Here is a 15258-nt window from a genome sequence, read left to right on the forward strand (position 1 = left end):
CATAACCACTGGTAGAATTGGTTCATATTATAGTTAAACAAATGATAGATTTATTATATCCCAAGTAACATTTTAGCCAAAGGGCTATTTTCCTGGGTGATACAGTTTTGATGTCACTTCTTCCCCTCTTAGGGCACCTCATACAGTCATCATTTTGCATATTTGACAATTCCAATATATATATAATCTTCATTTTTTTGAGTTGTTTTGTGTTTTTAAGGATAGGGGGAAAACATTCTTATCACCATCTTGCTCATGGCAACTATAACCTTCTGGTTCCTTAGGCTGTAAATGAAGGGGTTCATCAATGGAGGCAATGTTGTATAGGACAATGCAATTAGAAAATTTAGGATAGGTGTTGAGTCTGTTGCATCCCTGAGGAGTGCAATCATGACAGAAATGAGAAACAGCATGAGAATAATTAGCTGAGGGGAGCAGGTAGAAATGGCTTTGTAGCGCCCTTCCACAGAAGGAATCTTGAGGACAGTGGAGTAGATGCGAGCATATGAAGCAATTAAAAAGGCAAAGCAGAATAAGAAAACACCTAAACTTGCTGCAACTAATACAAATTCAATGTGAAATACATCAGATGATAAGATTTTCAAAATATGAGAGGGATCACAGAAAAACTGGTGGATCACATTGGATCCTGAGAAGGGCTGGCGGAACATGTTACCTATGTGCACAGATGAATAAATAAGCCCACTGAGCCAGGAACCAGATGCCACCCAAATGCAACGTGCTGGAGTCATGATGATGTCATAGTGTAGGGGGTGGCAGATGGCCACAAAGCGATCATACGACATGCTCACAAGCAAAGCAAACTCTGCTGAGGCAAAAAAGCAAAAGAAGAAGATCTGAGCAGCACAACCAAAGAGAGACAGGGAATGGATACCAGACAAAGAATTCACAATGAATTTAGGAAGAGTGACTGAGATGGTGCAGATATCCAGGAGGGACAGGTTGCTCAGGAAAAAATACATAGGAGAGTGGAGGTGTGAATCAGTGATAATTGCAGCAATGGTGAGAAGATTCCCCATCAGGGTTGCTAGGTATATCATCAGGAAGAGGACACCATGGAAGACCTGCAGCTCTCGCATACTGGAAAAGTCCATGAGGAGGAACTCTGTGATGATGGAGAAGTTGCTCATCCCTGTAGTTCTGCTGAAACCTAACTAACATCAAAAATCACTATGAGTATCAGGAAAAGTGTTGAAAAGAAGAGAGAAGTAAAATTATTTTTCACAAAGAACTTGAAAACAATAATATCCCATTAAACCAGAACAAAAGAAAACATCTCTTTCTATTTGAAGGGTAAAACCAGCTGAAAATAAAGTTTGCAGTATAAATGATGAAGCTAAGATGCACCCAATAGTTCTGGAAGAGTTTTATATAATTTGCTCTCCAGAATGCCCAGAGGAAGTTATACATGATGCATATCAAGAAAGTGAAAAGTGACCTCTTCAAAGTTAATACGGAGGTATATCAAAGCCAAGAGTAGAAATGAATTTCATTCATCTTTCTGCCACTATACAGATAGACGTACACACACACAGAGATACGTGTGAGCACAGTCTTATAAATATTTATATATAGTGTATATAGCCCAATAAATATCTATGTATCTCTAATCATCTATCTTTATATCTATCTTAATCATCTATCGATTGAAATCAAGAGAAAATGATAGAAAGTTGAGGATGAGGGAAGGTTTAATACATTTATTGCATATTTATAGGGTTGAGTTCAGAAAACTATTCTGAAATCATTAAAGTATTTTATAAATTAATTTGGTTAATAGTTTTATTACATAGGAAGGTAAAGTAAGGCTCAGACAGGTAACAAAGGTCTTTAGAACAAAAAATATTTTTTGAAATCAATTATACTTACACTAAATAAAATTTTACTCCTATAAAAAAAGAAATACAAATAATTATGAAATCATTAACAGTGATTTCTCTGTTTTTGGTGTCACTTTTCAGCTGTGGTATCTCACTATACCCCCATGTGGGACTTAATACAGTAGTTTGCCATTTTCTTCTCTCTGCTCAAATACTTGATCTACAATTCAAAGGATCAATCTATATTACTTAAGATTTATGTATTTGACTTAAACTAAATAGAATTTAACACATTAGAAAGTTCATCTTTTCCAAAATATTCCTCATTTATTTGTTTGTTTCCTTTGATCATCTCATTAGGATTTTTGTAACTATTTCAAGAGCTCTGGCTCTGAATTAGCAAGGAAACATTTGGAGAACATTTATTGTTGTGATTGCTTTCTCATTTTTGCTAAGATTGTATTAGTTTCTTTCTTTTCTGCAAAGAAACAGATCTACCATTTGGGCCCCCAAATTTGAAGAGTTAGTAGAAGTCACTTTTGTTTCACATCAAGTTGAAGATTTCTAACTGAAGAGGTCTCTGTTTATCCTCACTCACTGAGCATCTATACTGTAACTAAGATGGAAAAGGTTTCTCCTTGTCTTCTGAAATTGTCTTTCCTCCAGTTAGACAAGACCAGGACTAAGGTTAGCAGATATCTTCCATCTGATTCAGTATTCAGAAGATGGAACTGGGAATTTGAGAGACATAATTTCTAGATGTAACTCCTTCCTAGGCATTTCAAAAGTTGTCAACTCTTTGTCTCTCATTTCTTGATTCCTCTGGGTATCAGAACCAGGATTTGCAAAATTATCACCTTGAATGATATAATCTGCACAGCCCTTACTAGATCTATCATTTGTGATTCCTAGAATTTCTACATAGTATTTCTCATTGGGTTCAAGGGATTCATTTCCCCAGAAGAGCTACATGACCTACTGGAAAATCTAATTTACACTGAAAAGGAATCAGGAATGGCATTATGCTATCTACCAGGACCTGCTGAAAATGAAACTGTCTACCAATGCAGATGGACAGAACAGAGACAGAGACAGAAGCAGAAATGGAAATGGTAGAGATGGAGATGGAGGCAGAGATAGAGAGAGATAAAAAATAGATGATGGAAAAATAAATAACTATATGGATGCCACAGACAGTAATAAATATATTGATGGAGGGATGTATGTGTACACATGTATCTATCTATCTATCTATCTGTCTATCTATCTATCTATATACATATGTGTGTTTTAAATGAATATATATATTTATAAATCATGTGTATATATTTATAGACATAAGATATTGTTTATGTACTCATAGATGTATATAATATGTGTGTGTGTGTGTGTGTAATGTGTATGTACAAAAGAGAAAGAGAGCTGATGGATAAATAGGTAAATTTTTAGATAGTTCAAATTTGGTCACAAATTTTTCATAATTGGGTAGCTGTTTGATCTTGGGTAAGTCACTTAATCCCATTGCCTTAAATATGTAAAAATTAAAAGAAATAAAAAGAATTCATTCTGCAGCCTTACTACTATTCCATCATTTAAAATCACAGCTCAAGCATTTTAACAATATTGCTCAAATTCAGTTCCCTGAATATATTTATCAAGGATGATTTCACTTCCTGTCCTATATAGATTTATCTTTAACAGAAATACACCTGTATACATTTATATTTACATAACCACAAAGACACATGCGAGTGCACACATGCACACACACACACAGTTAAATGAAATGTTTATTGCTGTTTCCTGGACTTCTCTTTCCCTCTCAATAAATCAAAGTGAGAAAGAAGTCACAGACCTAAAATCTCAAGGAAAATATGAAAAAAAACCAAAAATTTAGAGAATGTTAGGTCATATCAACTATCTCCTAATTTTAATTAGTAGTGAGAAATGAGAAATATTTCCTTTATTTCCTGCATATGTAAATGTCCATTTTCCAGTCTGCAGAATCAAAGAGATCTATCAATTTCTTCAATTCATTCAAAGGTGTCTTTAAGTGGCGGCTATGTGGTGCAGTGGATACAGCACTGGTCCTGGAGTCAGGAGTACCTGAGTTCAAATCCGACCTCAGACACTTAATAATTACCTAGCTGTGTGGCCTTGGGAAAGCCACTTAACCCCATTTGCCTTGCAAAATCCTTAAGAAAACGTGCCTTTAATTCATAGAACTACAGAAGATCAAAGAGCTTTTTTTGAAAATTTCAGGGGAATTGTTGAAGTCCTCAGTGAAGCCAAGCATCCCTGTAAACATGTCTCTTTCATGTATGATGAGAGGAACAGATCCTCAAAACAGGAAGAAGGATACAACTAAACTATCCAGGTTCCATAAATAGAAAGGAAGAACAGAGACACTCAGTGACTGATTTTAAGTTTCCAAGTTTAAAAATGACAAAGTCGGGGCTAAATTACTGCCATCTGCTCCCAAAATCAGTACTCCCTCCATTGAATTCATTCAAAAGTCTAATTTATCAATCTTGCAACAAAATTTAATTCTGGATGGGAGGTTGGAGGAAGCAGAGAGGTGAAGTTAGAACTGACACACAGCTCCAACATCCCCCAGGTAACTTGGAGTGATTCTTCATAAATTTAAGATACTGATGCTTAAAGACCAGCAGGGAATTGATCATAGTTGCCCAAATCTCCTTGTGATCAGTAGTACAAATGTACTATTAAATGAAGGTGGACCTGGCTTTGTCATCATAGATCAGATAATTCAATGTGACCTAATTGACATCCACAAAGTCTGTTACTTAAATCATCTCTGATGAACTTCAAAATGACTCTGTGAGCTACAAGATCATACTATGCACATGTAAAAGGAATGTTAAAAGGTCAGCCACAAGGATGATGCTTATCCATAGTCAAGTGAGATCAAACCAACAACCATTTATTAAGCATCTGATATATCCCAAAGTAAGCACTGATTTTACTAAAAACAGTACCTGACCTCAGGGCAAATATAGTGGAGAAAGTAAGTAAATCAGAATGGACAAACATATAGAGGAAGAAGTGGAGATAGTCTAAGAGAGGAAACAAAATGTTTACCTCTCCTAAGAGTCAGAAGCAGATTCATATCAAAGATCTTACCTCATTCCAGCACTCCATTTTATCCACAGTATAATGCCAAACTACCTCACAGAAAATTAATCACTGAGGACAACCCCATGATTTTAAATGTATTAATTAAGCACCTGAGCAAAATGATCAGTAAGAATGAAAATAATCATAATCATAATGAAAATACCTGAGATTATCGTTCAGGCATGCATACATATCAGGATAGATTGATATTGTCATTAGGTTCTCTAGTCATTTACAGTCTTCACATAATTGGAAGACTCTTTCCTCACCAATTAATTCCATTCTTATTGAAAAACTAAGGTAAAGCTGTGAAATCTAAACTTCTGAACCTGCTGGCACTGTGGAGATTTAGAGTAATTCTTATTTTATTGAACCTGATGAAATATATTGCTCAGTGTCATTTGGAGAACGCTGTGGAATCTACAGAGTTTTCAACTTCTCCTTTGTTCCCATGGATTCTCTGGCCCATCCCTTGAGAATGATTAGTTAGAGTTCGTTTTTTAAACAACATGATAAAAAAAAAATTCTCCCATTGGTCTCATTAAAATATTAGCCAAAATAAGTATAGGCTATTGGGAGTCACTCAGCCCATATGTGTCTTAGTCAATATTTATAAACCTCATTGAATGCCTACTTTAGGACAGACACTATGTTAAGGGTAATGGAAATGGAGGGAGGAAGATGAATGGGAGACAAGTCCCAGCACAAGGTCTTAAGAGAGAAGAACAAAGGCCACGTAGCCAGTAAGAAATGAGGGGAAGACTGTGTTGGGCTCTCCTATCAAAGCTCAGGTGGTTATAAGGTTATAAGTTGTCAGACGTCCATAAAGAAGTCTTGACCATTAGCACAGAAAACGTTGTAGCTACAAAGAAGAGAAGGAAAAAATTCTCAACTATGAGGCCAAGAAGGGGGATGGGTTGAATCCTCATCAGGGACTTTGCAGTGCTTTTTTCAGACAGGACAAAGCTATTGCAGATATTCAACAAGGAAAAATGGCCCAGAAATATATATACAAAGCAGAGACAAAGTGTGGGACAGAGATAATTGTAGTCATAGTGAGAAAATTCCCCATTAAGACTACCTAGTAAATGAACAGCAACAACAGAGGGAGTAAACCCTGCATCTCTCACATGCTATTTGACCTGGAATAAGATAAGATTTAACTCTCATTTCTATTTGGGCAACTATGGTCAATTCCCTGCTGGTCTTTAAGTGTCAGTATCTTAATTTTTATGAAGAATCACTCCAAGTTACCTGGGGATGTTGGAGCTGTGTGTCAGTTCTAACTTCACCTCTCTGCTTCCTCCAACCTCCCATCCAGAATTAAATTTAAATTGCACATGCAATCTAATTATTCACTGTGTCATGTTCTTAGTTATGACTTACTTGAGAAATATCATGAAAAATTATTTTGAATAGGTGCATTGGGGATTACTAAATTGAAATCTTATCATGTCAGGGAAAAGGTCACAGGTAGGAAAAATAGTATTTAATGATGGACCCAAGCAGTGCTGACCTCACTACCATTTAATTCCTTGCACTTCATTAACTCCTTAGCAGATTCCCTACCCCTTTGTAGGTCTTCCAATTCCTTTCATGATTTGACTTCTACTAGAGTGACATATCCTAGTGATGTCTGGATTAATCATGTTTCTATCTGTATTTCATTTTCATTTTTTCCAAATAATAATTTTTATTTTCTTATGCAATTGCATGTAACAATACTTTATAAGATTTCTTTAAATTATGAATTTCTTTTCTCCTTGTCTCTCTCCCTTCCCATGATTGAGAAGTCAAGCAATTTGATAAAAATTATGGATTTGCAGCCATGAAAAGTTTTTTCTTCCCTATTGGCCATGAAGCAAATTAAAAGAGACAAAATGCAACAAAAATTAAAACAAAAGAAACAAAGGAAAATTTTAAAATGGAGTTTGATCTACACTTGGACTCCATCAATTCTTTTTTTATAGGTGAATAGCAATTTTCATTATAAGTCTTGGATCACTGAATTGGTGAGAAGAGCTGTCATTCACAAGTCAGCACTTAATATTGCTTTACCCCATGTTCTTATGATTCTACTCACTTCACTTTGCAACAGTTTATATAAATCTTCCCAGATTTTTCTTCTATCCATCACTATCTCTCAAAAGTAGTACAATATTATGTCCTTTGTTTCCAATACACTATGTCATCTTCTGTATCATATTCCTTTTACTTTCAATATTTCCTAACATCTGGGGCTTTCCTGTAGCATCCTATCTTATTACTTAAGTGTCAGATACAATACTTGACTTTTCTTTGAATAGCCTGAATCAATTTCTTTGACTATTTTCTGATTCGACATCCTTGCTGCCCAGTGGACTCTCAAGTCTTTTGCAGCTTCAAAATTTGAAAACATTGATTCTGTGGTGCTCAGCTTTTTTTAATAGCCCCAACTTTCCCAACCATATATTGATATTAAAAAACAAGTTTGACTATATAAATTTATATATTAAATTAAATTAAGTTTATTAAAGTATTAAAGCATTTTAGTTTTTAAGTTAAATTTAAAGTATAATAAAAACTAAACCATTAATTTAAATTTTTAAAAGTTATATATTTTTCCATCTTCATGCTTTCAGTGTATTGCCAAGATTTGTCATAACCTTTCTTCCAATAATCAAGGATCTTTTAATTGAGGACTTCAGTCACTTTCTATAGTGACTTTAAATTCAGAATTATAAAATTTGTTATGGTTCCCATTTCTTCTCGCCCTATTCCTGCTGAATAAGGAATTTTCATCCAGAGCAATATTCCAGCTTGGGTTTCATCATTCTGTATCTCAATTCAATCTGTGATATAAATTCAGGGTTTGGATCTCACATTCCTCTAACTTGTTCTAAACACATTGGATATTTCAATTTAGATCTTCCCCCATGGTGGGCTTTCAGTTTTAGGAGAAATTCCTGGAGGGAAACTCCTAAATCCCTCTCTGTCCCTTGAGGGCAACCTATTATTCCCTGGCCTCTCCCTCTGGATAGATCTCTCACCTGGAGGACTTCTCAGCCAGCCAGGGTGGTTCTGGCCACTATCCCACCACCGGCAGATCATCATTTACCATGGTTCTTACCAGAAACATTTTAATCGCTCAGCTCCAAACCTGGCCCAGTCTTCACAGGAACCTCTGAGAAATTTCTTCACCAGAAGAAACAAGAAAGTGTTCTTCAAATCAAGCCGTTTGTGCGCACTATTTGTTATTCTGGGAAAATATTGAAAATATTTACATTATATTATACTGAAGGAACCCCAAAATTTTTATAAATGGCTCTTGAATACTTAGTCCAGAGTAATCAAAATAGTCATTTAGTAATACAGAGAAGGATCACCTTTGAATTATCTAGTTCACCAAGAAGGATCACCTGTCTCAAGGGGAGAGTAATGTCAAATTCTCAAATGTTAAGTATCATATACACTTTGAAAGACTTTATTCCCCCCCATATGTTTTCCCCACCCTATGAAATGAAATTCAGCTTTATTACTATATTAGGAAACCAGTTAATTTTTAAGTTGCTTTTAAGCCAAATTATCTGATTTATAAAAAGAAAGGGGAAACCATTTCCCCTAGGGCCATAGTGAAAGTTCCTTTTTCGTATGTTTTGACATTTGCTTTTTATAAGACAAATGCTACATGAATGTTATCACTTATGAAAATGTAAATCATTTAAGGTCATTTTCAAATTGTTAAATCTGAACATTGGTATTTAGTTAATGATTTGGTCTTTATATCAGAACAAATTGCAAAAGGAAGGAAAAATTTAGTGAAATTTCCTATGATATTAAACCAGTAAATTTGTTTGCTTATTGTATATAACTCCTTGAGAGGAAAGATTACTTTATCTAATCCTAATCTGTCCTTGGGTGAAATTAAACAGTTTGGAATAAAAGCCTTTAAGGAATATAATTGATTTTATTTTGAGGTTTGAATTGGGGTATAGTTCTCTGAGGGATTGTTAAATTAGTAATTCACCATTTGAGAGAAATGCCGAAAATCACTCAAAGAATTGTTACAGGTAGAAATCAGGGTTAAAAAAAGATCGTCTTTGGCCTCAGTCCAAGTCAGGATTCCTCTGATTTAATTTCCCTATTGGGTCCTTTGAAAAGCATTGCTTTCTAGCCACTCATTCATAGTGTGGTTGTTTGGCCTCTGTGACTCTTACTTGACATCAAACAAATGTTTGGATGTGGTTTTTTTTTCTGATGTGTATGTATGAACTCATCCAAGACTATTTTGATGCCATTTAATCATACCCCACATTTTCCCGCTTTCTGGTAAATCCCCACCATCCGAGCAGGTAATAAATTGGAGACAAGGGTGGGAATGTATCATGCCCTTCCAGTGTTCCCATAAAGGCTGAAAAGACCTGGGTTTGGGAACTGCTACAAGATGCTAGAAGCAGGGGTTCGCCCTCCACCCCCCGGGAGGGAGGGAGAGGCGGGCGGCGGGAGGGGTCGGGCGTCTCCCCAATAAGGGGAGCTGTGCCCTCGGGGCCGCGGGCCCCCGGAGCGTGTTTGGGGACCTCCCGGACGGAGCCGGGACTGTGGAGAAGTTCCAGCTGCGCTCGGAGCGGCCGAGGGTGGACATCATCCCCCTGGGCTGCCCCGTCGCCGCCCTGGAGGTGAAGCACCCGGACGGCCACTTCTCCGACCGGGTGCTGGGCTTTGCCCAGCTGGAAGGGCATCTCAAGAAGCACCCGTGTTTGGGAGCCGTAGTGGGCCGCGTGGCCAACCGAACTGCCAAAGGGACATGGGCCATAGATGAGAAAGAATACAAGTTGGCCGTTACCGATGGACCCAAGAGTCTACATGGAGCGCTAAAAGGCTTTGCCAAGGTCCTTTGGACTCCCAAGGTGCTACCAAGTGGCATCCAGTTCTCCCGGATCAGTCCAGGTGGCGAGGAAAGCTACCCTGGCGAGTTGAAAGTTGGGGTCACATACACACTCGATGGGGGGCAAAGCCCAGACCAGCAGCACCACACCAGTCGGTCTGACCAACCACTCGTATTTTAAGCTGGCAGGCCACGGTTCCCCGAATATATCCGATCACGAAGTTTCTATAGATGCTGAAGCTTATTTGCCTGTTGATGATAACCTAATCACTACTGGCAAAGTGGAACCCGTGCAGGGGACTGCACTTGACCTGAGGAACCCAGTGGAACTTGGAAGACACATAACGAAATTCCAAATTAGTGGGTTTGACCACAACTTCTGTCTGAAGGATACACAAGAGAAGCATTTTTGTGCAAGGGTCTATCATCCCCCCACTGGACGGAAGCTAAAGGTTTACACAACCCAACCTGGGGTTCAGTTTTACACAGCCAATTCTCTGAATGGAACACTGAAAGGAAAGGGGGGTGCTGTGTACCCCAAACACTCAGGCTTTTGCCTTGAGACCCAGAACTGGCCAGATGCAGTCAACAAGCCACATTTTCCTCGTGTGCTGCTCCATCCAGGTGAAGAGTATAATCACACTACTTGGTTCAATTTTTCTGTGGCTTAAAGAGGTTCACATTGGCCCCAAGAGATGAAGAGCACAAACAATGGAAATACATCTAAAGACTCCTTGATGACCAAGGTTCTAGATTTCCCCTTGATAAAAGGGGGGGGGGGTTGTAAATCAAGAAGTCCAAAAATAATCAACTGGGCTGAAGTAATAGATCCTAGATGAATTCATCAGATTCTTAAATACTGGTGATCTTCTATAATGATTAATTCCAAGCTATGCTCAAAAGTCAGCTCTCTTCCCTGTGCTAATGAAGACAGCAAGAAATAATAAGGAACACCATTCACTAGAGTCCAAAATCTCGCCCCCTAGTCTGGGGTAGAAGTTACTGAGATCATTAGCACTACAGCCAAGGCAATTGTCCCATCACCATTTCTTTCTCTTCCTTTTTCTTCTTTCCCTTTCCCCCTCTCTTTTTTCCTTCTTGTTTCCCTATGCCTAAGGGCATTATTCGTGGAACAGCAGGTAAAGAGTTTCTGTTTCCTTTTCTGGATATTTTATTCTTTTCCCCACTTGCTCTTTATAAAAATTACTTCCAGTAGCAAAGAGATCTGACTAAAAGACATGAGGTACTTGTATTTCATATTATCTGCTTTTAATGTGATGGGGTTGTTTTAACCTAACCTAAGGCCAGCAAAACTTGAAAGTATCTAGAGTCCACATTACTATAAGTGAAGTTCACTAAACCAAAAACTTAATGGAAATGACTTGTTGGAAGTAGACTAGAATATTAGATACCACCTGAAAGTCTGGCTGTCAGAAACCTTAATTTGGGGAACAAAAGAATTGCCATTATTTGTATTGTGTTAATGATCTTTAGAATAACAGAAATACCAGATGATTTTGTTATATACTCATGTTTAATTTGAATTAAAAAAAAATCTGCAAAAAAAAAATTTTAGAAGCATTGATTCAATTAACCAATGGGTCCCAATCTTTGCTGGGATCATGGAGGATGACTTTTAGGCCCTATATTTTCCTCCTCAGCTATTGTTTCCCAGCCCCCCCCCCCCCAGGTGTGGCACATGACTTTTCTCCTTACTGAACCCTATACTCATCCCATTCCTAATCATTTTATATTTTTGTTCCCTGTTGGTTAATTTTCTTTTATGATGTAGTTTCCTTCAGATTACAGCAGTGCATCTCCATCTAATGGTTCCAGTTGAATATTGTCTTGTACCCAAACCTGGGAGCCAAGAAGTGCCTCTTGGATCCTGCCTCAGGTGATTTGGGATCCTCCCCTTTCCCCCCACTTTCTAGGGAAGGACAGCTCCATACACCTTTGTCAGCAAAATATAGCTTCAGAAGAAAACACTTCTCAACTTTTAAATTAATTTGGTTCTAAATTGTTTGAGTGGGGAACAAGGTAGTGGAAATATTGAACAGAATAACATATGATTTATAATTAACTGATTTCCCCTGTACAGATCAGGTACCTTACATTAACATCGATCCCCCACCCCTAATGCCCTTGTCCAAGCTATGAGATGAAGTCCATGGACATTGAGGAAAATTAACTGTCCTTTCCTGGCAAGGACTCTTGGTAAATCCCTGACCCAGGTGCAAAACAAGTCTTCATCAACAAAACAATGCACCCCCGATTTAGTCGGAAACATTAAGTCTTTGACCAACTTCCCCTCATCCACAGACCCCTAACTGCCTGATTTCTGCTTTCCCAGCTGCTTCCCCACTAAAATTTGTCTAAGTTACCTTATCTTCCTGTTTCTTTAAAAGTTCACTCCCTACTCAGTTGAGATTAATTGTCTTCCTCTGGGAGAGCAACCCACCCTGGGGTGCTGTATCCCCCCCCCCAAAATAACCTCTTCTGTCCTCAGACCCTTTTTTACTACTTATCCCATTAGCTCCTGTTGAGCATAGAAATACTTAAATTATCCTTTTTTGTCACTAAAAAGAAAGACAAAAATGTGCTGGAATGATTTTTTTCCATAATTGCTTCTTTTCTAACTAATTACATTTATGTAATCAATTCTGTCTGATTTACCTTCCAAGGTCTTCTCTATGCCTTTTCTGTCTCAGAATTCTCCCTCCCTTCCCCCAACCATAATGTGAATGTTATCTCTTTTCTTTCCCAACTTTGTCCATGACATGATGATCAATACTTTACTCATAAGTACATTTTGAGTGCATTGTGTCATATGGTATAAGATAAGATGATCCATTATATAGTATTCTGTCCTCACAACACATTTCTTTCTCTTTTCTGCATTTAGATCATGTGAGGTTTTATTGCAAGAATTTCAAAGAACTGTATACTCAATCAATCCATCAGTAGACAAGCAGTAAGGACGAGCCTTTATAGTGTATATAATATGCCAGACATCAGAGTTGGCCGTGAGGAGAGGAATGCATAATTGAAAAAAATCCCTGTCCACAAAACATTTTATTTTATTGTGGAAATATCTTAACATGTCAGTAATTTAAATTGTATAAAATATATGCGAAAGAAATGCAAGATAATTTGATCAAAGCAGTCACTAGCAGTTAAGGGAATCAAGAAAGTCTTCTCTGATGAAGTGATATCGAAAGGAAACTAAAATTCTAAGATGGATATACATTTAAGGGGGAAGTACTTCCCATGGAATAAAAATGATGATGCTTGCCCTTTATTTTCAAAGAAGACCATGACTGCACGAAGGTGATGTCATGACAAGCATGTGAAGTGGATTTGAGAGTGGGGAAGGGGGCCGAGCTTTGTCACCAGCCACACTTTCTCCTCTGGAGTCATCTGGGCCCAGTGGCCAGATATGAATCAGAACAACTGGAGATTGTGGTAGATGGGAGGGAATCAGGTTTAAGTGATTTGACCAAGGTCATATAGCTAGTAAGTGGCCAGAGTCACAGTCCAGATCTGAATACAGGTACCCTGTACTCCAGGGCGGGTGCTTTGTCTACACCACCTCCTAGTTGCCTTAATAATAATGTAAAGAACGTGATCCCTGTGGTATTTGTGTGAAGACAATGCTATGTACATGAGAATAGTGTCTCATAGAGAAAAGTGTGATGAATTAAAGGTCATTAGAAAGACCTCAGTTCAAATTCTGCCTTGGACATTCATCTTATATAAGAGAATGGACAAATCAATTGAGCTCATTTACTTTCTATATACATAAAGAGCCTATGCTAAGATGGGAAAGGAAAGGCCCCTTGTTAGAACTGGAGAGAAGGCCAATTTAGATGGATCAAAAAATAAATGGAGGAGAAAAATGTGTCATTAATTTAGAAAGGAGTGTTGTATTCAGATGATGAAGGGACTTAAATGACAGAGTTCTTGATAATTCATTCTAAAGGCAAGGATGAACCACTTGAACTTATTGAAAACTGGACAGTGATATGTTCAAATTTGTGCTTGTTAAATTAATATAATTAATGTAAATTACAATGCTAAGATAGCATGTATCAAACCATATAAAATGCAAGATAGTATGATAAGGAATACAAATATATAAAGTTAGTTCCTGAATCCAAGGAGCATATCTTTCAAGGGAGGGAGAAAATAAGAACTTATCTTGCTCTTTCTATGTGCCAAACATTGTGGGGAAAATTTAAAAGTATTTCATCTGATCCTCACACCAACCTCACAATATAAGAGAAGTTTTATTTATTTTATGTGTCAGGAAACTGAGGCAGACAGAAGTTAAATGACTTGCTCAAGGTCTTATAGCCAGCAAGTTTAGAGAACATATTTTATTTCAGATCATCCCTGACTCCAGCCTTAGTTCTCTTTCCATTGTACCATGTAACTTCTTCCTAAAAAGAAATGTTTTACATTGGAAAGTCAAAGGGAGGAAGACTCATCATAAATATCAATTGGACTGAAATATTCTTCCCAAGTATGATATTGTTGGTTTGGCTACTATTCCAAAAGATAGATGTGGAAAATGACTCGTTGTATATAGGGAAGTGTGTTTTTCTGTGTTTGTATGTGTGTGTGTGTGTGTGTGTGTGTGTGTGTGTGTGTGTGTGTGTAGACAGGGAAGTGTAAGACAAGGTATAAAGATAAATGATACCCAGGTAGCAACATCGAATAATGAAGATGACCAGTGAAGCATCATGGTGGCTCTGTGTTGGGCTACGTGTGGATAGCTTTGGTCATCCAAGAATCAAGAGTTTTGGTCATCCAAGAACTGGAGAATTTGAACCCAATATTAGATTTATGGAACCAGGCAGAAGTGAGAAGCAATATTCATGGGTAAATACTTGAGACATGAGAAAAATCATTTAGGAGGCAAATACAATGATCTAGTCAAAACTGACCTCACCCAGTTCTAACACAAGAAATTTAATATCATAATCATATATTTCATATATCTAAAAGAGTGAAGTCTTAGATTCTAATGTCAGTCCACTTCCAGGGTTCTCTTAATTCAAGTAGTCTTCTTTATTGACAGTAAAGACATGATTGAATTCCATGTTGCCAGAACCTTGATTCTTGTCCTTTTAATCACCAGTATAGTCTTACTATAGGAAAAGAGAATTTATTTGAAGTATTATTAAAAGCACTTCAGCAGAGTGTGTAGTGCTGGATTAGTAAAACCTGAGTTGGGATCCAGTCTGATATAATTGAGAGCTGCATCACAAAGGGCAGGGAAGGCCTCTCCCTCACAGGTTGATTTCAGATATCAGATAAGGAAATTACCTCACTTACCTGACAAAAGTTATAGTACTAATAATTACTATTACTGTTTTATAACTTTACTTTCTAAAAAGAGATGCCTGTTGA

The 15258-nt window shown here is 37.4% G+C and overlaps 1 protein-coding gene and 1 pseudogene across 1 annotated transcript; one reads left to right on the forward strand and one right to left on the reverse strand.

The window, feature by feature from the left end:
• Positions 1-215: 215 nt before the first annotated feature.
• On the reverse strand, positions 216-1040 carry LOC141519463 (olfactory receptor 14I1-like). The gene has a single exon (XM_074231700.1). It carries the CDS (start codon positions 1038-1040, stop codon positions 216-218), a length of 825 nt encoding a protein of 274 aa, XP_074087801.1.
• A 36-nt stretch (positions 1041-1076) lies between these two features.
• Positions 1077-10619, forward strand: LOC141519464 (galactose mutarotase pseudogene; annotated as a pseudogene).
• The last annotated feature ends 4639 nt before the right edge of the window (positions 10620-15258 follow it).

The sequence above is a fragment of the Macrotis lagotis genome, chromosome 3 (genome assembly GCF_037893015.1).
Source record: "Macrotis lagotis isolate mMagLag1 chromosome 3, bilby.v1.9.chrom.fasta, whole genome shotgun sequence".
Taxonomy (NCBI): domain Eukaryota; kingdom Metazoa; phylum Chordata; class Mammalia; order Peramelemorphia; family Peramelidae; genus Macrotis; species Macrotis lagotis.

What these genes read in the sequence shown, in the direction of transcription:
- LOC141519463 (XM_074231700.1), bottom strand. Translation starts at nt 1,040, where the DNA reads ATGGGGAATCTTCTCACCATTGCTGCAATTATCACTGATTCACACCTC.